At 30.0% G+C, this 26,638-nt stretch overlaps 1 protein-coding gene across 2 annotated transcripts in view; it reads left to right on the top strand.

Annotated features, from left to right (window-relative positions):
- The first annotated feature begins 4,829 nt into the window (after nucleotides 1-4,829).
- The window catches only part of LOC113794031 (discoidin domain-containing receptor tyrosine kinase B-like), a 34,279-nt gene continuing 12,470 nt past the window's right edge, over nucleotides 4,830-26,638 (top strand). For both annotated transcript variants that reach the window (XM_027344117.2, XM_027344116.2), the window contains exons 1-2: nucleotides 4,830-5,519; nucleotides 24,207-24,363. In XM_027344117.2, coding sequence (XP_027199918.2) covers nucleotides 5,375-5,519; nucleotides 24,207-24,363 — 302 coding nt within the window. In that variant the 5' untranslated portion in view covers nucleotides 4,830-5,374. The remainder of the gene's footprint in view (nucleotides 5,520-24,206; nucleotides 24,364-26,638) is intronic.

The following is a 26,638-nucleotide window of genomic DNA, read 5'->3' as shown; positions in this document are numbered from 1 at the left end:
TCTTATGGACAGGTTGATTAATAAGGACCCACAAACCATCATCGTTACGGGATGCTTCAGTAACAAAATCACCTTTGCGAATGGTAACCGTTGGATTTTCGGATTCACCATCGAAGATAATGGAATAACCATCTTCAAATAACTTTTGGACGGACAAAAGATTTGAATTGAAATTGCCAAATGCTACATTACTTAGTTGTAATTTATGACCATTATTGAGATTTATAATTGTACCACCCATTTTTTCCGATATAATAGGGCTTCCACCAGCAGCTTCAAAGACTGCAGATTTCTGCACCGGATGGATAAGATTTGAATCATCATTGGTTGCGTGAGATGTGCAACCGGAATCGATAATCCACGAATTACCATTGGGTAATCGGTTTGTACATTTTAAAACAACAGATCTAGCCTGTCGATTTGCACTGTTGGTGTTGGTATTGGTGTTGGTAGCACTAGTACCAGGTCGATTGGTTTGAGGCACATTTTTAGATTTGTGACCATCATCCCAAAACTTAGTGTGACACTGGTCGACTGAATGTCCATTTCGATGACAATATGTACATTTCAATTCAGAACGATTGGAAGATGATGGTTTCGATGATTTATGAAACGATTTTTTCTGAACTGCTGCTTTGGCAGCTTGTTTAATGATGGATTCAGAATCTTGTCGTTTAGTCGACAAAGATGACGATTTATTCTTTTCATCTTCTTCAACGAATGCATTGATAATATCTTTCATTGTGATTTTATCACGTGATGTCAAACGGTCAGCGAGACGATCAAATGATGGACGTGGTAACAACGATATAATGAGAACACATCTTGTGCTTTCATTTAGTGATACCCATTCAGATTCTAAATCTTCGAATCTGGCGGTCAATAATTCACTCCATTTTCGAAGAGTACCACCATTATACGTTGTCTTAAGCAACGTAGTAAATTTACGCACAGATGTAGCAAAGGTATCCTTCTCGAATCTAATCATATAAGACCAGACTTGAAATACCGTTTTGCAATGTTGTACCAATTCGATAGTATTTGGATTGAAGGTGAATATAATAAGGCCATAATACCTGCAGTATTCTATATACTCAGGTTCTTGTGGAGAGATTTCTCGTTTAAGGTAATCTCCCTTACCACAAGCTTCAAAAGCAGATCTGACCGTATTTATCCATGCTTTGACATTATTGCCATCGTATTTTGAAACTTGACCAAAAACAAACGTTTCAGTCAATTTGGAATCTTGTTTTCCCGAATCTTGAGATTTTGACATTGAAGCAATTGCAGAAGATAATTGCTGAAGAACCAATGAAAGATCGGGTGTATTTGTTTTGTTACCAGACATTTTAGTAGTTGAGAAAACAAAAACAAAAAAATAAAAACAAGACAAAATTGGAGAGGCGGGAAATTATGAACCACGCTCTGCTACCAAATGTTGAAATAAGAAAATAATTTTATTAATGAAAAATAATCACAAACAAAAATAATACAATGGTTAGAAAAAAGAAAGAAAACATTTGAATATATATGAAATAAATATTGTAGTGACTAAAGTTCAAACAATGAAGATGAAATGTTCATAGTAGTTATTTATAACACGAAACAAAATGTTTTTTGTTTTCTGATTGATATTGACCATGATTATTTACATTTTTTTTATTCAGGATTTTTTTCATTCATATTTCCTCTTGATTTGATGATAATATTCATTGTTAATTAAAAAATACATTTCGGTTTTTCCTAGCCTCAAATTGTCATATCATTTTTCAGATTGTTTGTCTATTTGGTATATTAACCACACACATGAATGGAATGAATGTCAACATGCGTGTGTAAAGTATTCATTCATTCGATTTTTTTTTAATTAAATCACATAGAAAATCATCGGGTCCTTTATGTCATTATGTTTGTCAATCTGTCTTTTTTTTCTGTTGTCTATTTTGTCTGTGTTGATTGTTTGTTTTGTTTGTTTGTTTCACCAGGAAATTACATTTTCTCCAATAGAATTCACAACGAAGAGAGAAAAGAGATAAAAACCTAGTCGATGGGTGGTTGAATTGTCATCAACAACATCATCGTCATGATGATAATTGTAAATCACTGTAAACACACACTGAATGAATTGAGCCTTAAGGCAAAATTTTGTATTTGCAATTGGAACGATATTGTGATTGACGCCGATAAAAATGTTTTTTCGATGTTGTTGTTTTCAGATAGAAAAAGTTCTAGGGCATGGCATTGATGGCAACAAAAATAGGCATGGATGGTTTGATCCGAATTTGTCTATTTTATTTTTCAATTTTGCTTCGATGTAATGCATGTTTGCTCATCCACATACAAAAACAACAGACATCGATTGTCAATTGGTCGATGGCCAAAAAAAAAGGAAAAAATTCATCATTGACAATTGTCAAATTGTTGCTGTTTGTTGCAGCCGGAACGAAATTCAAATGAAGAAAGAAGAAGATTCCTATTTTTTCATATTGATCCTATTTCAAATTAAGTTGTCATACATTGTATAAACTAACCAGATGAACTTGTACTATTACTTGTCGTATTTTTTTTATTTTTACCGATTTAGTTTGACAATCTTGGTGTGTGTGTGTGTGTGTGTGTGGTTTGATGTTCTTTTTTTTTTGTTGTTGTTTTTGATTGTATTTTTCACACCAAACACACACATGTATCGAATTGTCCTTTGTCAAATGAATTGAAATATAAATAAAAATGTCAATATATTCAAGTGACGCCCAATAATATTGTGTTTGATCGTATTGTATTTGGTATTCATTCACTCGGAAGTCTATGTCATAGACATCAAACAACAACAACAACAAAAGATCAATGGTGAACGATTGATGATGATGATAAAGATAATAATAATGATGATGACCTGAACAACTAGAATAATGTTATCATTGTATTATTTTGGAAACATCCTTCTTTCTTTTCTTTTTTTTTCTTTTTTTTTCTAGTTTCAAATTCTCGCGGATGAATGGAGCCGTAATTAATTAGTTAATTATTATTTGTAGTCGATTTTTTTCTCTCTTTTCGTTTCGTTTTTTGATAATGACCGGATCACATACATGTGGCGAGGAGAGACAAACGAAGAGAAATGCTACCGAATTTTCTTCGTTTTTTTTTTTTGCTGATGCTAAAAACGTTGAATAATCGATCGACAATGACAACAACTGTTCGGACTTGGGAATGATAATAGTAGTAGTAGCAGCAGATAGTTTAATTTCGATTCGCACGATTTATTTAATATAAATCAATGTTGTTAACCTTAATTAAAATGATGGTTCAATTTAATGATTCGGTCAAATGAAAATTTGTTTTCATTTTATTATTATTCGATTTCATCTGATTTCAAACATACCAGATTTTAGCTGTTTCGAAAAAAAAAGATTCACATGGCAATTAATTTGTTGACCATAAAATAATTTGAATCATTTTCTTAATTTGTATTATTTGAGCAAGGGAAAAAGATAGAAGATTCTATGTGAAAAATTTTTTTCAAAAAAATAAAAAAAGTTATCATTATCATGTCAAATGGTTAAATTTCATTGAAATCTACCTTGTTGTTTTTGAAGAAAAAAAAACATGAGAATCGGATATTTTTATTGATATTACCAATTTGTTAGTTTGTAAATTTTCTTTTGAATTTTTGCAAAATTATTATTGAATTCTGCATGTAACATTCTGTTTTTGTTTGTCGGCAAATAACTACATGGTCATTATAAACATGTTCAAACAAAAAAAAAAACTAGCTAATTAGATTTGCATGAAAATTTCTTTCAAAGGTTTTAGATCAATGATTTTCATTGATGATGATGAGCTTTCTTTTCAAATGACACATTCAAACAACATTCAAGTCATAAATGAATGAAACAAACAACTTGTAAAAAAAATTGTCACACTTGAAAAAATGGCAGAAAAAAAATATACAGAATTTCTTTTTTTAAATGTTTTTTCCTTGGGTATATAAAAAACTTAAGCATGAACAAATGACATGTTTTATTCTTGAAAATTCTTATTTCTTTGATGATGATGATTTATAATTCCATTGATTGATACCATAAAAATCTAAATGAATGATGTAATTCATAATGAAATTTCCATAGCATACAATGATTGGGCATTGTGATTTTATGTTGAACAAAAAGGAACCGGTGTTGTTTCTGTGGTGTGAATATTCTTTCATGATTATTATTAACCAAGTGTTACCCATGATGAACTTTTTTTCGGTCTTGTTCAAATTTCACTTTCTCGCCTTTTTTTCAAACAATGAATTGCTTTTCATTGCTGTTGCATCATAACCATCATCATTATATAAGTATCCATCCATTTGTTCGTTTGTCGATTTGTTTCATGCAAATTAAAAAATCCAAAATCCAATTTTTTTTTTTGTTGTAATAAGTAAATTAATTTGTTGATTGTTTGATTGGATTGATTCCAATGTGTTTTTTGTTGCAGAAAAAAATAGATTTTTTCTTTTTTTTTGGTTAGCGCTAAGTTGATCAAAAAGGTAAAATTACCTGACCGGTTTTTTTTTGAAAAAAAAGTTACCATTCTTTCGATATGAACCACTACTACGGGTTGATGACGATGATGGTCATGATCAAAAACGGAACCATTGCCCATCAATATACATCTGCTATATCTCTATCCGTGTGTATGTTTTTTCCAATGCTGGCCACGCATATCAAAAAACTTTTTTCGAATGTTCGACAACTATACTTTACCACAAATGCTGCCATTCCACCAAAAACTCTCTCTCTTTCTCGTTTCGTTTGTTTCCTCTCTCTCTCTTCTCTCTGAATCGAATCGTCAGTCTTATTGGAAACATCGTTCGTAATGGTTGTGTGTCGATTTTTTTTGTAGTATATAGCACAACAACACTGTATCCTCTTTCATAATATTCATTTTTAAAAAAATCCAATAAAACGGTGAATATCCAAATGTGTTAAAAAAAAGAAAAAGAAAACAATAATGAATATAGTGTGATCAGTGTTTCATCATAAATGAATCATCATTATCGAATGGTTCGAATTATTCGATAACAAATCAATTTTTAATTAAAAATTTTTTTTTCTTCATTCAGTGTATTATGATTCATTACGCACACACACACATAATGATCATAATGACATGCCTAATGTTCTATTTTCCACGTGTTTGTGTCCATGTGCACCTTGTGTAGTAATTTTTTTTAAAAAATTAAATTAAAATCCTCTTAATTAGTTTGATTAGCATATGATTTAATTTCAAATTACAACGAGCATTCGATCAATTGTTTATCATCTTTATCATACTACAATCTAATTCATTTTCTTTGATACATCAACAAAAACATCGACAACAACAACCAAAAATGATTCATCCATTTAGGTTTATTCGATATCAACAACAATTGTTGATTATCGTAATCATCATAATCAATATGATCAATGGTCTTCCATTCAATAATAATAAAAATCGATTAAATAAAAGACAATCCTCTACTACTACTATTACAGGTAAGTTTGTCAAATATTCATTTGAAGAAGAAAAAAAAATTTAAATTGATAAATTCTGGTTTTGTGACTATCATCATTTTTGTTCATGCTCTGGTTTTTTATGGATGTTTTCTTTGGCTATTTTTCCTGTCGTTTTTCAATAAGATTATCATCAAATTAATTAATGAAATAAATTATTTTCAAACCATTTTTTTTTCAATGATAATAATTCTTTCATTTCATTTCATTTCGTTTCACAAGATTCGAAATGGTCAATTATGATCATCATAATGGTTGTATCTCTATGTATGTGTGTGGTTTTATTAAAAATAAAAAAAAAACATTTCGTTGACATTCCAATATTCGTTACCCTGTAAACACATTCAAAAAACACACACACTGAGAGATGGAAATTGTTCAATATGGCTAAATTGATGGTGCCGAACAGAAAAAATAATCACTATTCATTATGCCGCATCAATTTTAATAACATGCAATATCTTTCTTCATTTTCTTCATTTCTACACACATATAATATAAATCGACTATCAAGAATCATCATAGATTTCATTATCATCATTATTTGACATGGTCAAAAAAAAGAAAAATTGAATGAAGCAAAAAAAAAAGCCAAATGAAAAACGAAATCGAATATTGCCTGTTGATTTCAATCATTAAACAAAAAATATATATCTTTTTTGAGCTGTTATCACGATAAAACATCTCATTTCTATTGAGCACCATAATTTATTACACACACTAACACAAACACCGTCCATATGGTGAACATTCTTATGTGATGTGATGTGTGTGTGTGAATTCAACAAGTTTTATTCCGATTTAAAATTGAAAATAAATATTGCCTTTTCCACATGTGTGTGTGTGTGTGTTTCGAATGAAATTCAGTGGCCAAACTTTAAGCAAATAAAAATTTTTTAATTATAAAATTCAAAATATCATGATTCAAAAAATGATATCTTTTGATATATATCGACGACCATCGTCATTTTGATTCATTTGAATTTTCATCCAGGACAGTGAGTTAGATAGATAGGTTCACTGACTTGTCACATACACAAAAGTCGAAATGATGTAATTTTTTTTTACATTTTCATCATAACAATATGTCATTTACAGATTTTTTTTTGTCATTTTTTTTGCCGGCCATTTCTGGATTCTCATTCCCCTTCTCTCCTTAATATACGATGTGCCAATTCTGAATTAATTGAATAACTGATATGATGGTAACTTTATCTAGATTTTCATATTTCGATTGACTCGTTTACCGTCATTTTTGTTATGGTGGTGGTGATTATATCATAACAATAGCGATTTGATGATAACGAATATTAATATAAAAATCGGGTTGATATTCACAAATTTGGTGTGTTTAGATATTTTTATCATCATCAGTTTGAGGTTGACATTTCCTTTAGTTCATTTCCTTTTTTTTCATTATTTGACTTTTGGTTTTGATTCTTTCTTTCTTCTTTTTTTTACTACATATCATTTGCCCATTATAAAATTTTTTTTTCGTTGTCATGTTTCGTTTTGTAGTTTCTCTCATTTTATTTTTCTTCATTCAAGTCACCATAAAGTTTTTTTAAAGATTCGTTCATTTTGTCGTTTTTTTTAATGAGCTATCTAGCGACTAAAAGTCTGTTTTTGGGTTGAAGAATTGTGTATATAGAGATCGTATTTGTATAAAACTATTGAGTTTTTTGCTGGTTGTATTGATAGTTATGTTTCGTTTTTTTTCTTCGTTGTTGTCATACGAGAAAAAAAATATCGGATTTCATCATTTGGATTGCATAAGGATAATATTTTTCTCCTGCTTTCTTTCTTTATTTCTTTTCTTGAATCAAACATACACACATAGGAGTAACATGAACTTTGTATTGAAATTTTATTGAAAAAATTTTTTTGCATTTTTTCACTGCTGCTCTGTGTTTTTTTTTTTTTTTTGGTTACTGCTAATAATGATAATTATCCAAAACAAAAACATTCCTTCCAATCACATTACATCATCAATGTGTTTTTTTTTCACTAAAAAATGCCTAAATAATCCATAAATCGATAATGTTTTTTATTAACGAAGACGACGAAAAATCATAAAATTTACTTTACAATCAACTGGATGAATTGTTTCCAGATTTGTATATATGAGAAAAAGTTAATTTAAACAAACCAAAATACCGAAATGACAAGATTTTCTGTTTTGTTTTTCGTTTTTCATTTTGTTTTTCAAATTGAAAAATTGAACAAAATAAACAGACCATATAGCCATACTGATGATGATGATCTGATGACCAAATTAATTAAACTTTAATTATATACACACAGCTGAACATTCAAAAGAAAATCACTAGCCATCGTCATCATCATTATCATCATCTGGCTATAAATTTTAAACAATCAAATGAGATTCTAGTTGCCCAAAACGAACATGTAAAAAAAATAATAATAAAAATTGGAGCGTACATGTGTGTGTTGTGCGTGTAAATCTCTATGTCCATACCGAATCTAAAGTCACGCCAAAACTATCAAAAAAAGAAAAAAAAATCTAATGAGCAGCCCTCAGCTGCTGTTTTTTGTGGCTTTGTTTTAATATTCATCCAGAATCTTCATTTCACTATGCTCATTTTTTTATTTGCTAATTACATTCACCATCACACACACACTAAGTATTATTCACAAATTCAGAAAAAAAAATGAAAAATTCTTTATAATGAATTGGGCGAACGAGCGAGCGAGCGATAGAAAATTCAAAAGTCATAATTTTCCTCTTCGCACTCTGATAACCAAAAACATGAAATTATTTTTTTCATGAACAAAAAAAAATAATTGAAATTTCAATTAACTTCTGTCATACACCAACCAACCAACTTGGCTTCAATATTTACATTTGCAGAATGTTTTAGTCGCTGAAAAAAATTACATTTCCTTTTTTGAATTGTAAAAGGAATTTTTGGATTATAGTCAATTCTTATAACACACACAGGGTTATTGTCATCGATATTGACATAATCAGTAAGTGACAAAAAAATTTTTCATCAAAATATGTGTCAATCAAATGGGATTTTATTCTTGCAACAAAAACGAAGAAGAAAAAAAAACATGACAATCAAATTGTATTGTGTAATGTTTGTGCTTTGTTGTTGTTCAATATGTTTTTTCCCCTTTTATTTTTCCGTTGTTCACCTTATCATCATCATCATGGTCAATTTGAAAAAAAAATTTTACGAAAACCATATGCCGCCAATGACCATGCAATAACTATGTGTGTGGCTGACCGGAGAGGAAACTTGATGAGAATCTATGATGATGATTGAGAACAACCAACAACCAAGCAATCCATCCATTTTATGGAATTATATGTTGGTTTTTTGTTTGTTGCTCGATTATACCCATTCACTCTTTTTCAATAGCCTTTGATCCGAGGTATTTACAATCTAAAAAAAATGCTAAATGCGATTATTATTGTATAAGATTTGAATGTTTCTATCTGATTTTGCCTTCCCTTTTTCCCTGTTTAAAAAAACTCCATTCAAAACACACACCGTTAAAAGTTACAATAGAAAATGAGTTAAACACACAGAGAGAGAAAGAGATTGTCCAATTTGAAGTTTTAATCCTCTCTGTTTTTTTCACTTAAATCATCAAAAAGTGGACGGTAAAGGAATTAACCTCGAAAAATGAAAAAAACGGAATCGTTCAATCATAGATTTGAAGATTTAATATCATAAATATTCTAAAAAGCCAGCCTGTCCAGCGGAACACAAGATGGATTAATTCTGTGTGCGTTGTATTTGAATTTGTGAATGTATGTTTAGAGTGTTGACAATTTAAATATATACATATTTGGCGCTCTTTTTTCTTTCTCTGGTTCAAAAACAACAACAGTCAATATTAAAATCAGACTGGAAATATTTGAGCCAAAAAAGAAACAGAGAGAAAAAATGAATGATTGATCTATGCGCTTGGTTGATCATCAATGCTCTAAATAATAATAATAACAACAACCAAAGAACAACAATGACACGATAATCTTTAAATTCTATCATCTTTCTTCTTCAAGAAAAGAAAGGTAGACCAATTTTCTCTCTGATCTTGAAGATTTTTACCATTTTGGATTTTAATTGCTACCTGTCGAGAGGTTGCCATCATCATCATCATCATCATCATACTGATGATGATGAGCATATAGACACTTGTTGTTGTTGTTACCTAGAGATTGTTATTGCTTGCTCTCTCTCTCTCTCTCTCTCTCCCACACTTTCAACAACAATTTTACCTTTACCTTTACCTTTAGTTTTTATCCAAACAGAACAGAAAAAAAATTTCCATTATTTTCGGTACTGTTCAACTTTCTTCTTCTTCTTCTTCTTCTTCTGATTGAATGTTCCACAATGTTGATTCAATCTGACATTCAACATTTTGACCACATTCGTATGATGATGATGATCCATTTAGATTGACTTTTTTTCTGGTTGTTTTTGCTGTTGATGATAATGATGGCCACAATGATGATGAACATACATAGGTCAAAAAAAAGAATTGAAACATACAATTTATTCTTTCTTCAACTGACTGACTGACTTCGACTGACTGACTTAAGCTGTTTGTAGCCATTTATTTGTACAACTAATGTCTCCTTTGAAAAATTTTCTGTCTTGCAAAATAAAAAAATTGAAAAATTGTTCAAATAACCATCATCATCATTCGAGCGGCAATAGATTTTCTCTATCTTTTTCCTTTAGCCAACCTCCTCCAAAACAAAACAAAAAAAAAATACTGACCTGGAAAACAACAACAACCGATTCAACGCCTACTAATTAAATTAGATTTTTTTTTTCCATTTTGGCTGTTGCTGTTTGTTGAATGAATGAATGATGAATGAATGAATGATTTGTTTGAAACCGAAATCTATACTATTATTTTCATTTAGGAAGATTTTTTTTCGGGTCTATTAAATAGATATCATCGATTTTCTCTGTTTTTTTGTTTTTATTCACTCGGCAAACATGAAACCTTGATTTTTTTTCTGTTGTTTTCAATTGAAAATTCGTGATCTTTTATGGACCCTAAAACATGAAAAAAATGGATGATTATCATTTGAACAACACGACGACATTCAATCGATTCACGTTTTTTTTCACTGAGGGTACTCTTAATAATTTCAAACGGGAAAAATTATTTGAAAGGAAAAAAAATTGGCATTATTTTTGGCCAATTTTTTTGATCAAAAACCGTTTAAATTTTGAAAATTTTGAAAATCAATTTTTAAATATTTGAAAACAATAAAAAAGCAAGTTCAATTTTCAAACATTTTCAATTTGTTTGATTCATGATTTTTTTACAAGTTTTGAGCTTGCATGTCATCATTGTATAAGAATGCAATAAGTTTTCTTTTTCTTTTTGACACCTCGATGATTGTTTAAGAAGACGTCGAAACATACTTGATCTTGTCTTGATTCAAGAGTTTTTTTTTCACTTCTTCAACTTCTTATTCAATGATTCTTGCTTAGCCATCATCATCATAATGGTAAATCAATCAATTTTCAATAGCCTTCAATGTTCCACAACAACATATATGCGGGCTATCCATATATATTGGCCAATGACCATCATCATCATGATCACATCAAATGTATAGATAACAATAGTAGCATCACATCAGTGTATGTCCCTTTTCAATTTTATTATTATTATTCGGTTGAAATGGGCAATTTTCTTGTGTTATTTTTTGCTTCGATTCGATTCGATTATTATTGTTTGATTTTCAATTGTTCGATTTTGTTGTGAACAATAATAAATCCACGTTGCAACCTGTTGCTTACTATCGAATCGAATACAAAGTTCATCAATCTATCTGGTGTTAGTTTTTTTTGTTGTTTGGTTCCTTCATCCATTACAATGGTTTTAACCATCATATAATGATGCTAAACCGATTATATAACCTGGAAGAATTTTTTTCCTTCGTTTTTTTTCCACCTTACATTACCCAGAGATTGTTTTTTTTTCTTTTCTGTTCTGTCCATTTTTGGTTTGGTTTGTTGAAGACGCCAAAAGAAGAAAAAAAACTAAAATTCACTTAACACTTTCTTGGATTGTTGTTGTTGTTTGTACAGTAAAGAAAAGTAATGTGATAGCTTTACATTATTCAATCATCAATAGGAAATGTATGAATATATCCAGATATGGATGCGGCGTCATCGTCATCATCTATTTATTCATCATATTGGTGTTGCCTTTTCAATTAGACATTTTGTGTCATTTTTGCAAATAAAAGCACACACATTCATACAAACAACATCTTGCCATTACCTGTTGATGTTTTTGTTGTTTTGCTCGGCTAAACTCTAAGCTGTTTCACTAATGGATAATGGCCAACCATTTCCATGTTCAAAATAATTTTATTTAGTCAGCTTTTTTTTGTGTGTCTGCACAATGTATGTATGTATTAAAAAGCATCGAATCGAAGAAATAAACATAGAGACAGAAAAAAAGGCAAACATGACATGATGATTGTTGTATAATTATTATGACTTTTGACCACCACTAACTTCTCTTTATGTTATGTATGATTGTATGCATGGTGGATGTATATTAACATTTAATAGTTGGCTTTTTTTTTTTGATAGTTTCAACGATTTCTGTTTTGTTTTGTTCATTTAGCCAACCAACCAACCTGTTTCGATTACAATAATTCATTTGCACAGTCTTATTTCTTTCTTTTTTTTTCTGTTTTGGAATTGGCATTCAAAAATACTCACACATTTTCGTTTTGTCGGTCGGTCAAGACAACAAAAAAAAAATGTTCGTTTCAGATTCGTTAGTTTCTCAAATGATGAAACGTAATAATTTTTTTTATTATTATTTTGGCCACGAAAATGAAATTTTGGTGAAAAATAAATAAGTCTTTAATTCAAAGCTTCTCTTTGAGCAATTAGAGTTAGTTAGTTAAAGTTGAAAAGTTTGAAGTTCAATTTTTTTTTATAATTTGCTCATTTTGGCTCCGGTGTGTATCACTTTGCTGTGGTTCAATGTTATTTATGTGTGTGAATCGAAAATTCATTGCTCATCATTATCATTGCTTTTTAGTTAATGTTGAACATCATAGGAACATCACTATGGCCCAGTCTTTTTTTTCATTCATTTATTCCATTCAATTCAGTCGTTATTCGATCTACAAAAAAAACCATGATTATGCTTCAGTAAAAAAATTTGACCTTATCGATTCATTCATTTTTCAAGAAAAAAAAACAGGCAGGTAACCTGAGCGCACACATTCAAAAAAGAAAAAGAGCCTGTTTTTCTTTTTTGTTGTTGTGCCGTATGTATGCAACAAATGTGTTGAACAACAGTGCTAATGACAAGTTTTATTTCAATATATATTAAGAATTGAACAAGAGAGTTACATCATGTTGTTGTTTTGATAATGATAATAATGATAATGATTATCATTGCAGGATAGGATTCACCATCCATTCATCTATCCATTATTCAATCGTTTAATTAAAGCAATCATACATTCAATATGTTGTTGTTGTTATTATTCTCTTTTCATCATCATCATCATCATCATCATCAAAATCATTTTTCCTGTTCGTGTCGATGATTTTTGATGCTCAAATCCTAATGTTGTTGTTGTTGTCGATGTTGTTGATGATGCAATTAATAAATGCCATTCTATCCAATCAATATTCAACGCATTTGGCCATATTATTTCGATTCAGGTTTTTAGTTATCATTCTTTTTGTAAATGATAATAATGATGATTGTATATAATGATCATCATTATCAACATCTAGAGTTGGGGGGCCAAGAAATGTATGATATTAAAGGTATGATGATGATGATGACTACAATTCACGATTTTCAATTCAAAACAACACACGAACATGAACAATGGGAAAAAAAATTATTAGTTTCATTACACAATTATTTCACCATTTTCTGGACTTGAAAATATTGAAAAAAGACAAAACGACGGCTATTTAGACACTCATTTCATTTGATTTGTCGATTTGTTTCAACCATTTTCACACACACACAATAATGACTAATAACATAATTAATAATTGCAAACAACAGAAAAAAACATCTTAAACATCAGAAAAATTATTATCATTTAACCTCCCACCATTTATTTTTTTCCCCTTAATTTAGACACCTGGTTTATATTGTTCGGTGTGTGTTTGGTGTTTGAATTGTTCTATTGTTGTCAAATACCAGCCAACAAATAAAATTGAATTCAAATTTCATTTGTAAAATTCCCGTGGTTTTTTTTCTCTCTCTCCGTTTGGTGTAATCATCGTTATTGGACCTTAGAGTTTTCTTTGGATTCACACTGAAACTATTTGTAGCAAAATCAAAAAAGAAAACAAAATTTTTGACTTGTCCAACAGACTTGGTCAATTTTTGACACGTCTTCTCTCCTTGGGAATTTTTTTCTTTTTCTTTCCTCCTGACAATTAATTAATTTTTTTTTCTTTTTGCGGTTAAATTGAAGAAAAAAAATATCCGTCACACTGACTCAATTTGTCCAAAAAAAAAAAAAAAATACAACTTTAGGGTAGAAATAGCAAAAAAAACCCTTGTATATTCGCGAAAGGTGTGATAGAGTTGATTTTCGCAGCCTTTTTTCTTTTTTCTGTTGCTTGACCACGACGCCATTTTCAAATGAATTTTTTTCAAATTTCTTCGCTGTATTTCGATACGCTTGTCAATTTTAAACTCAATTTTCTCTATGTGTGTGTGTTGTTGGACATAACTAAATGATGAGTGAACGAAAAAAAACGATTAATCCACCCATTTCAATGGTCGGTCGGTGTGTCATTAAGTTTGATTTTCAATTAATGAAGGAAAAAAAACATTTTCGAAGTAAAAAACATTCATTTTATATTCGAGACATATTTCTTCGTCGAAGATCTAATGAGCAAAATGAGTGAGAAATGCCGACAATCAGCATCGCTGATTTTTTGGTGCCAAAAAACGAAAAAAATCCTGTAAAATTTTCCAAAATTTGTGCAGGTTTTAATTATGCCTATAATAAAATTCAAAATAACAACAACATTAAACTCTTTATAGCCTTATTTTGACAATGTTTTTCCATTTGTTTTCTCTCTGTGTTTGTCTACGTGTTTTTACGTTTTATTTCAGTGTCCAAAACATGTTACTAATTTACATGGATTTTTTCACACGAACACACACAAACCCATCTTCATTAATTGATGATTCCCCTTTTCAAAAAACCTCCATCCCTCTCTCGAAAAAGAAAAAGAAAAAACAGAAATTATACCCATAACCAATGACAAATCAAATCAAATGTTAATGTTAAAGAAGAAGGCGTCACAAACAGAAACACACATTATAAATAACATTGATTAAACACATTAGATGCACATTCATTTAGTCAATCCCGTCAAAAATTTGATGTGACGAATGATGAATTTTGTCGCCTTCTTCTATTCATCTTTCTCTCATTCACTCTCTTTATATATGCAACAAATGGCTGGTAGGAGGATTTGATTTTTAATTACACAATCTTCATTCATTTCAAATTCATTTTTTCCTGTTTTTTTTTCGTCTGTGTTTTTTCAAACAACAACAAAAATCATTTTTGATGGCTGCCTCTGTTCTGTTTTTTTCTTTTTGAATGATGTAAATCTAAATTTGTCGCTATCATTTTTGTTTGTTTGCTTGTTGAATGACAACTAAGTGAATGAAATGTGTGTGTGTGTATTGAATACACAATGATGATTATGATCAGGATGGTGATGAAGGCACGAATTGAACAACATTTGAAGAAAACAATAAAAAAGATTCAAACTTTTAGATATAATCGCTTGTGTTATATATCGATGATGGTTGTTTGGAAACAAACGGCAAAAAAATCTAGCCAATTTCTATGTCATTGATATTGATATGTTTTGACATGTTTTCTAAGGGAAATTCATCATTGTCGGTAACAAACAGAAAATTGTACCCGTAGCATTTGTTTGTTCTGTTTGTTTTGTTTTTATTTCGGAATGTCAGATTTTTGTTTCTTATCATCAAATCTTAGACAATCATTGTTGAAAAATATCGACCGAATTTCGATATTTTTGGATAGAATTATACAGTAGACAACAACAACAACAGAAAAATATCATTCAAAATTTGTTTGTCATAACAATTGAACCAATTTTCTCTCTCTCTCTTTTGTCCATTCGAAAATCGAGGATAATTTTAATTTTATTAATTTGTTCAACGGGATTATCATTTGAAAAAAAGAAATTGGCCTCGTTTTTTTGTTGTTGTTCAAACGAACCAATAAATTTAAGTTTAATTTTTCCTATTTCAACAATCAATGTTTTCACATCGGAAATTTTTTTAACGTTTCATCAGTGTACTTTTTTTTCTGGATAAAATACCCGGATTAAAATCCTACAATTTCAATATTTTCTTTTCATTTTCGTCGTCATCATTTGTTATTGTTAATGTTTATCCGAAATGAAGGGGGATGTTGTTGAATATCGATCAAACAAATCGACTACTATATCAATATTGGTTGATATATTTGTCTGGCTGGCTATGCTTCTGATGACAATTGAAATTGATCGACCCCCGTACACATTTACTATTTAGCATTTTTCGTTGTTTGTCCGCGCCTATTCGTATGTGTGTGTTTTTTTGCGTTGACAAACTTTTTTTGTATGTGTCTGGTGATTAATCTAATAATTCAAAATATTCACAATACGTTCGACAATTTGATGAAACGGATTCCCTTTTTTTTTTCGTTTTTAGTTTTCACATGTTAAAAGATTAAATCAATATTTGGTCAAATGCCTATTCAATTCATTGACCGTTGACCATTTTCAATCATCATCATCATCATCATCATTCAAATAAATGGCTTAGGATTTTACTTTTTTTTTTCCTATTTTGGATTTGTTGACATAAGTTTTGATTTCATTTCACCCATATATAGTAGCCTCCTTAGAATTTCTGAATTTCAATCTGTTTTTTTTGTTTGTTTGTTGTTTGTTATTGAATAGCCAGAAAATTTTCAAACATTTGGTCAGATTCAATTTTTCATCTGATTGGTTTGAATTTTTCGGCAAACCTAATATTCTAATGGTTCCAGAAAAAAAACATAAAAATATTTTCTCACTGAATCATCTGGTTATGACACACACACACGGTTATGGCATATGATGATCTAATACCAATCGAATATTGCCATTATCAGATAATTAAATTAGATTCTGAAAGTCATTGTTGTTGTTGTTGTTTTGGTTGTTTTCATTGTTTCGATAATCAAATCTGAATGGCATTTTTGACCTAGTTTAACATTGTTGCGGTCCTGTTTTATTTTTATATATCATCCTCATCATCATCATCATTTTTTTCAATGTTATTTTTAGATAGATAAATTCAGACGGAGAGTGAGAGAGAGGTGCGTGTTAGGATGGATCTTTGTTAAAAACATCCATTTTTTTTCCTATCGAAAATAATATAAAAAACAGAACTTGGCAGCGCCAAACAATAATAATATTAATGTTTCCAGAGATCCAAAAAAAAAAACGTGGCAATTAATTGGCTGGCAATATAACAGCAACATAGAAAAAAAACACGTGCTCTTTTTTTCCCATTCTCCCAATAACGTTATATAACGTGTGTGACCCAACAAACATTACCACAACACTTGAACATTGTTACGAATTCAAATTCAGAAAAGTTTAGGTGTGATTCTGTCCTGATCATTTGGATGAAATATTTATGTTTTTTCTTTTCTCTCTACCAATTTTTATAAATGAAAAAAATTCAATTCAATCAGACATCTGGCTTTAAGGGTGATCGGTTGATGATTTTCCAGTAGAATTACTTATCCACCTATTCTATTTGAATGTTTGTTTGTTTGCAGTTTTTTCGTTTCGTTCACTTGCCAGATTTGTGTTGTTTCGATCGATTAAACACTTTACGAGATAATAATAATAATTTGCGATGACGAAATCGATAAACTATGAAGCTGCCCTATGACAGAATAATCATCAACATAACTTGAATATTTTCAATATATGGATCGCATATTGTTGTTCGCTCTCTGTTTTTCATTCACTAGCTCTCTCTCACTTTTCCACATTCTAAATGTTTTTTGTATTTGCGTGTTCAAGTGAATCCAATTTGCGAATCATTTTTCACGTGACAATATTTTTTTTTCGTTCGCATTCTGTTTCTTTTTGGATTCGTAATACATTACATATCGTTTGTTTGTTATAATTTTTTTAAATTGAATTCATTCATCACCAAATAACATATAGATTCTATATTCGGATAATGATAGGATCATGCCATTCATGAAATTTTCAATTCCAATGTACCACATTCTTTTCGGTTATTCATTTAGCCAATCAAACTTGATACAATTTTTTTCTATTGTTGTTACCATAATTGCAGAGATATCCCGGGTATTCTCTCGCTTTTTGCCAGCTAGGTCCCCACATAAACACAAGGGACTAAATTCGGGTAATCAATTAAAGAGAGCCACTAGACAATCAATGAAGAGAATTTTTTGTTTCGCATACCTATCCTCTTAGTAATGATGCAAATATGATAAAATAACAACAACAACAACAACCATACGTTGTTGTTGTTGTTGAAAAAATTTTTCACTATTGTACACTTATCATCCTTCAGTAAAATTGTTTCAATTGCTCGTCAAGAGAGATTGAAGCACTCATTATTCGAGAATTGATTGGTATGGATTAATCCATAGAGCCATTTTTATTCATTTCATTCATTCATTCATTTACACAGCTGCTCAATCAATCGACAGCAAAAAAAAATGAAATAATCATCCATTATGGCTATTATGATGATGAGATATATCATCACCACACACACACACACACACCATACATCATAGATAGATACTGGTCCCATATTGGCGCAAGGTTATAATTATCTTTTTTTTTTTCTTTTTTGCCATAAAGTAATTGCTTATAGCTCAATCACTATAGGTTTGTTTTCCTGTTATTTTCGCTCTGTTGTTGAAAAAACGGATTTAATCGACTATGCATCATCATCCGCAGCATATAATAACAGTTCGAATAATTTATATTTGTTAATCCTACGTTTATGGATCGTATTGGTTTGCATTTTTTTTTCTTGATGTGTTTTATGTCATTTTCTGGCCAAACACCTCCACACATAACAACAACAACAACAAATATCGTGTGTGTGTGTGTGTGGCCTGAAATTTGAATACAATCATTTTCATTTATGTCTTTCTTTTTTTCTGTTGCCAATATAATGATTCAGCTATAATTAAAGTTGTCTTTATCTATCCATAGGAAAGATGACACCTTCGAATTTCATACATACGATGCTTTTTTTTTGTGTATCCAGTTACATCCTCATCATAATCCAACAATACACACACACGCAAACAAAAACATTATTGATGGCAATTCTAGTTAATTAATCAATCGACATTGCCATATAATTACCATCATCATCATCATCACCACTATTTACACACAAACACACACATTGGTTAATCGTGTTGGCGTGATTCAAAGACATTTTAAAACTGTCGATTGCAAAATATTTGTATTTGGATGGTGTTCGAATTCGAATACGATTCTTTCAACAAAAAACAAACTTTAGTCCGAATATCACGAATATATCCGAATATCGTGCAAATAGTTATTTTTTCTTGTTGGTCCATGATTCCGGTTGGCGTGTATATGAATGAATGAACTGATGTTTTTTGTTTTGTTTTGCAGTCATTCTTCAACATCATCATCGCCATCGATATTACCGTGAATGCTACCGTGTTCAGTTTATTAGTTCATAAAACAACCGAAACAAACAAACCATTGAATTGTTCATAGGGAAACAAAAACAAAAAATTTCGGATAAATTTGTCTCAATGGGCAAAACATATTAAATGAGGCCATAAATTAGATTTTTTTTTTTTGTCATTTATGTTTGCGCAAACATCGGTATACCTTGACATTTTCCACGTTTCAGCAACCAAAAATTCAGCTCTAAATTTTCTGAAAAAAGACTGAATAATGACTTAGTTTATGCCATTTGACCTAGGTCAAGAAACAAATATTTACCAATGAGATTATGTGTCGACTATGTAAACACTGACTGCTGCTGTATGACACATTGACTTTCCCAAACTATTTCTTTCTTTTTTTCTAGCCGGATCCATAGAGTCATTTTATTTATCATCAAAATTTTTTTTTTGGCTTGCTTGTCATCAACAATAACGTTTACCCAATTAAATTAAATTCGATACCAGAAAGTTTGTCGATCATTCAATGATCTTTCAAACAGGATATTCGTAAATTGAAAATGAAATAATTTTGAAAAAAAAATTTGTGACCATAAGCCAATGATACTTGATGACATGACATGACTGAATGACTAAATGTTTTTTTCTTTTTCAGTGATTAATGCCAATTATCATTGACCAAATAGATTTGTTTCTACCTTAAATTTTTTGTTGTTGATGGATTTTAATGATAATGTTTTCAATTTTTTCACTATGCATGACATGATTAAAAACATTTTTGACATGACACTTTTAATTTCAATTTCTATTCATTTTATTTTCACTGTTTCAGTTATTGATGATGATGCAATTGACATTTCATATTCGTGTTAAATGAAAATGAAAAAATACATCATTTTTGGAAACAAAATATGATCAACGAGAGAAAGAGAGGTTTGATCATCGATTGATCAATGACATGATGATCAATCTAGCAATTGAAAAAAGTAAATTTTTTCTCTGTCTTTGTCCATTCGTATTAATGCATCTATGTTGTCCACACATGTCTACATTAATTTGATTTGTCATTTTTTTTTCTTCTTGTTGATTATGGATGGATGTTGTGTGTGTGTAGAAATGTTTTTTTGCAAATCACACCAAAATGGACATTTGAGCTCTATGATGATAACTAACTAACTATATTTACTAATCACAATAAAGTAATATTTCTTGTTCATCATCATCATTTTCATGTACTAATTATAATTGGATTCAAACAACAAGAAACTTTTTTTTTGGGTTTCTCATTTCTATTCAATGATTCCCTCTCATCTCTTGATGTTTGTTTGTTTGTTGATGAAAAGTTGAAGGCATTTTTTTTTGTATAAGAATCTTATTACATTGAAATTTTTTTTTTATTCTAATCCAAGCCTTATATCGTTGTCCAATGGCTACCATTTTTATTTTTGTTTTTTTGTTTCATACTCCCAGGCTGTCAGATTCCGTTTATATCTGAATCTTTATGATCTGTCTGATCTGTTTGTGTGTGTGTGTGTGATTCATGGATTTTTTTCGCTGTTGTTTGATTTGTAGCTTGATAATCATTTTCATGATTGCTCCTTGTAAATGAAATAGACTTTTGTTAAGTTTAAATAAGATAAAAAAGAAAGAATCCTACGATGATCATCATCAAGATGATGTTGAACAAAAAAACACGCAAAAACAATTTTTTTTTTTTTTGGAACAGGTAAAAAAAACTAAACAAACGAAAGTCTATCACACAACATCAATGTCAGGTATAAATTTGACAGAAGAGAATTGACCCTATAGGCTTAGTGTGATTAATTTTTCTTTTCTTTTCTTTTCATTTATTTCTGGTTGTTGACTTTTTTTTGTTGTTGTTGTTTTTATCCCATTCACTTGTATGAAAATTCAACAACAACAACAACAACAAAACTGACATATTACATACATACACCGACGCGCACGAGATTAATGTAGCCATCAAGTTTTGGCCATCAAATCAAAATCAAAAATAATAATAATCTTATATAACATGATATGAACATGAACATGAACATGAATGGATGGACATGAACATTTTTGACATTTCAAACATCATCATCAAATGAAAGGCATATAATACACAGAGTGAATGAAAACAACATTTTACACACTCTTTTCCGCCAAAGTTATCAAACGGAAATTTTTCAATGAAAATCAAACTTTTTTTTTTTGTTGAAAAACTGATTAAATTTTTGAATAACAACAACAACAACAGCAATGACGAAAATGAAGAGAGAAAAACATTCCACAGATTATAATCAGTTAGTTTTTTGACTATCTATCTATAGATCATTTTCTGAAGCTAATATGATTTCCAAAATCTCTGGAATTTCGTTTTTTTTTTGAATAGAATTTTCTCATTTTTAGATCCTTTTATTATTGCGAATACAATGCAAAGAAATTCTTATAATATCTTTGTTGTTGTTGTTGTTGTTGTTTGTCCGTTTGTCTATTTTGAATAGTTATTGAATTTACGTATACGTAGAAAAACGTAGAAAACGTAGAATTGAATTGAATTCCCGTTGAGTGAATATACAACTTTGACGAAAAAAGAAGAGAACTTTTCTCTTTTTTTTCTGTGGAAAAACGAAAGAAAACTTAATTTAAATTCCTTGTGTGTATGATTTGTTCATCATCATCGTCATCATTTTCAACAATATATACTGATGCCACAGATGCCTAGAATATTTTGTGTCCATTGTGTATAATTCGGTTTTTCTGATTTTCTTTTCCCTCATAGAGATTCTTTGCATTGTTGGTTTGGTTTGGGTTGTCATTGCCATCCATTCCTTACAGGCTTTTTTTTCTTTTTTTCTTTTCTTATTTTGCTTTGATTATGCATTTAAATTTTCATTTAATTTATCCAAGCAAAGAAAAAACGAAACAAATTTAGATTCCTTTTGAATTTGGAAAATAAGTTATGTTGAATGTTTTGTAACAATGTTTTTGTTGTTGTTGTTGTATCCGTTATGTAATGTAAAAATAATTCATTTCCATATAAAAGATGCATTTGTCTCTCTGTTTGTCTGTTTGCCTGTCTGTCTGTGTGTTTGTGAAGTAATTTCAATTTGAAATTTGCTACATAAGTGACCATATCCAATTTGTCCAAAATTTTATTTTGCCATTTTTTTTCATTAACAATAAATTTTCACCTGGACACATTGTATATTTAGTTTAGTTATTTGAGAGATTCGTCATGGCCATTGTGTGTCTTTGTTTAATTAAAATTTTTTTTCTTTTTTTTATTCAATTTAAACCTGTCCACTGTTTTTTTCTGTTGTTTTGTTGTTCAAATGGATGAACGATTCTCACACAAACGAAGCAAAATACACAAACACAGTGGTCGGGTCGAAGTTAATTTGTTTCAAATGAGATTATTTTGCCTTTATTATCATACTGATGATGATGATGATCAACATTGATTGATGTTATTTTTACCTATTATCTCAATTCAATTTAATTTTTTCTCTCTCGATCGATCGATTGATCGAATTGATCGATTCATAATCAATCGAATCAAACTACCACAATACCATACTGCTATTCATGGTTGGCCAATGTCATATTTATTTGACATTACCTATATGTGCTCATATGATTTATTTATTTTTTTTATAAAAACCATATTACAACGAGAAGAAGATAACCAAAAAGAAAAAAATGTATTGTCGGCATAATTACTCAATCACACTTGAGGCCATCAACATTTTTTTCGTCTTTTTTTTTTTTTTTTTTTTTGTTTCGTTTGCTGGGATGATGCATTCGAATCGATGATTGAATGATGCTCAGGATTGATGACTATGGTGTGTGTGTGTTTGTTCTTTTTATCCATCTCTCTCTTGCTTTTTTTTCTCAATTTTCTATGGACAAAAAAAAATCTTATTTCAAGGGGGCCAAAGATGTTTAGTTAGCTAATAATGTGGCTGCTGCAATTTTTGTTTGTTGTTGTCCTTTCAGTAATTCAGATTGATTCGAAAAACCACAAAAACCAAAGAGAGAGAGAGAGAGAGAGAGAGAACGATTGATAGATAATAAGGTAAAAATGTAATAGCTGCAAGCACCGACCTACCGATCACCGATCAATCATCATTTAAGCTTGATTGCTATTTAGACACTTGCTCCCATTTATATATCTAAGAAGATGCTCTCTCTCTCTCTCTCTCTCTCTCTCTCTTCATGCACCTCTTCATAAAATATTACCAAAAATGTATGTATTGTCGATTTTTGATGATGATGAAAATAATGAACCATGTGGTCCATCTACCATTCGACCAGGTCATTCGCCATGATTCGATCAGGTCGGCTAGGTCAATTTATTATTATTATCATCATTAATGGTAATAATTGTCATAAATTTATCTCATTATAAAGAATTTCATTTCATTCTAAGCTCTATTCTATTCATTCATTCGTCGTTTATTTTATTCTATAGTCGTTATTGTATACAACGATTATGACGGATGTTCAATCCATCATTTTTTGGTTAGAGAATGAATGAAAAAAGATGAAAAAAAAATTCATATTGATTAATGTCATATGCATGTATTCGGATACCGGAACCATTTCAATAATGATAATAATAACATTGGATGTCCGCTTGTTGCATCCAAGCGTATACAAAAACAACAACAGCATAAAAAAAATGATAATTAGAAAGAATTGCAAATGAGTGATTTGGATACTATTTTCTTGTTTTGTTTTGTTTGTTTTGCATTGCATTTTATTGTTCACTTTGATTACGCAGGGCATATAGTAATTATTATAATGGGCGCATCGTTGACTTTTTTTTTTCGTTGTTGTTGTTTTTATGAATAATACATTGTATTTATTTTGTTTATTTGTTTCGTTTTTATTTCTCTGTTATACAGATGAACATGAAGAAGATAGCAATAGAATACGAATACCATCATCATTATGTAATGGACAATCATATCCACTTGGTATGGAATCGGGTGAAATTCGTGATCAACAAATAACATCATCTTCATCATATAATCTACAATCGGTTGGACCACAGAATGCCAGGTAAATTTTATTCTCACATTCATTCATTGGATTTCTATTTCCATTCTGATTTTTCCTTGTTATTATTATTATTATTAACTAAATTGATCATTTTTGGTTCTCTCAATTTAACTGTTACTCTTGAACTGTGTGTCAATCTAAATAATTAACTTATAATATCTACCTTTGTTGTATTATTGATTCTGATTACTATTTCAATGGGAATAGGATTTTTGTTTGTTTAGTTTGCTTTAACATGATACAATAATCGTCGTTGTTTAGCATACATAATTTTCTCTTATTTGGTCAGATTAATGATCAAAATCATTGTAGCATTGATTCTTCAGCGATGATGATGATGATGATATAGTCTTTTATAATGGGAAAATTATTATCTAATAATTACTATGGAATCGATCTTCTTCATTAAACCGGGATAACAACAAAAAACAAAACAAAACAGAAAACCACATACGGTAGTCAACACACGCACAAATGGCTAACCATCATTAGCTACCGCTTTCATCATCATCATCGTCGTTGATTTTGACTTTAAAAACAACAACAGGAAAGTGAAAATTTGTTTAATAACAAGCTTCCACAGTAACAACAGAAAACAACAAAAAAAAAACAATGTTTGTTTGTAATTAATTGCCGGCTGATATATACAGCCATTGATTCAATATATGCATAAAGGTCGAACAATCATCAAACAGAAACAAACCGACCACAAACTACTGTCATCAATGGTACACCGAAATTTTTGACCTTATGAAAATATCAGGCAAAAAAAAATTAAGGTAGCCAAAATAAAATGATGGTCATGTGAGAGAACAGGCAAATGTTGTTTAATGAATCTATATTTTTTTTTGTTCGTTGATTTTACCTAAATATATCTATCACATTTATGAATTTGATTGCATCTGGGGTACAAAAAAAAAATTTCGTCTATAGCCAACGGCTAATGAATTAACATTTTTCGTTTCTTCTCCTCTACGCTTATTTCTTTAAAAAACTTTCAAAATTTTTCAAGATGCTACACATTTTTTTTCATTGTTAATGTTTTTTTTTCGTTGTTGTTGCATTCGGGTAATAATCGATTCGGATCGGTAATGATTATTTTTAATTTCATTGAAGTTTCTATCGTTCTTTTTTCTATTAATAATATCGTTTCGTTGGCCACTGAAAGCTAAGATGAAAATGTTAGACATTTAGACTTTCTACATCCCATAGTTCCAGGCCACCAGAATGTTGAATTTGTTTTTTTTGTTGTGTCATTTTTTTGTGTAACCAATTTAATCTATTAAAGTGCACCTGAAATGTTCAATGTTGGTTGAAAGTTTTGAGTTTCATGTTTTTTTGCATCATTCCACGATTCCTGTTTTGTTTGCCTGTTCGATCGTTGATATCGTCTAACAAACAAAAACAAACATCATATGTATATGGCTACCGGTAATATTCGATCCGTATACACACACGTTTATCACGCACTTAGTATTTGAAACACCAATCTAATTTGCATGTTTATCGATTCGATAGTTCATATAAAAACTGCATAATATTTATTTCTTTCTAATTCGTTTTTGTTTTTGTCATAATCGTTGATCATTTTTTTCTTTCTTTGGTTCTGGACGAATTGTTTCGTGTCTGATAGTAATGTATCTTGTTGGTTTTGGTTTTTGATGACAATAAAAAAATAATATTCATATCAGGCCACGTGTCTTTGAATGATGGTGTTTTGGGTAATCTTATAAAGTTTACCTAAGGAATATTGCTGTTATTTTTTTCATTTACCATTCGGGATATTTACACCATTAATTTGTGCTGATTTACGACTTTCAATTGTCTTTTCTCGTGTGTGTGTTGGTTCTAATCGAATATTATTATTATTGCTTGTTGTTTGTTGTCGTCGCTGTTGACAAACCAACCATTATTTTAATGAAATTTTTCCATTTTTTTTCCAGGTTTAATTTCTAGTCGGTTACAGATTCGAATATAGAGAGAAAAAAAGAAGGCTGTTCTTTTATTGTTTCACTAGATTAGATGAAATGTTTTTTTTTTTTTTTTTTTGGTACTATGAGATTCAAACCATATGGTCGCCACATATATCTTGTGATTATAGCTAGAATCGGCAGAATTTTTATTCCAGCAATGACAGATTTTGGAATCTGATCGAAAAAAAAAAACGTAGAGGTGTATATATCGACCGTTCCAAAATCTCTGTGTTTTTTTTTTTGCTTCGTTCGTATGCCAATTAATTAATAAACATTTTCAACATTTAAGGGAAAAAAAGAGA

Source organism: Dermatophagoides pteronyssinus, unplaced genomic scaffold (genome assembly GCF_027571235.1).
Source record: "Dermatophagoides pteronyssinus isolate colony J.1.1.1.1 unplaced genomic scaffold, Derpt_VIB-CSIC_2022.12 sq0001, whole genome shotgun sequence".
NCBI classification, from domain to species: Eukaryota; Metazoa; Arthropoda; class Arachnida; order Sarcoptiformes; family Pyroglyphidae; genus Dermatophagoides; species Dermatophagoides pteronyssinus.
The sequence above is the reverse complement of the archived record's forward strand: the minus strand, read 5'-3'. Positions and strand labels throughout refer to the sequence as shown.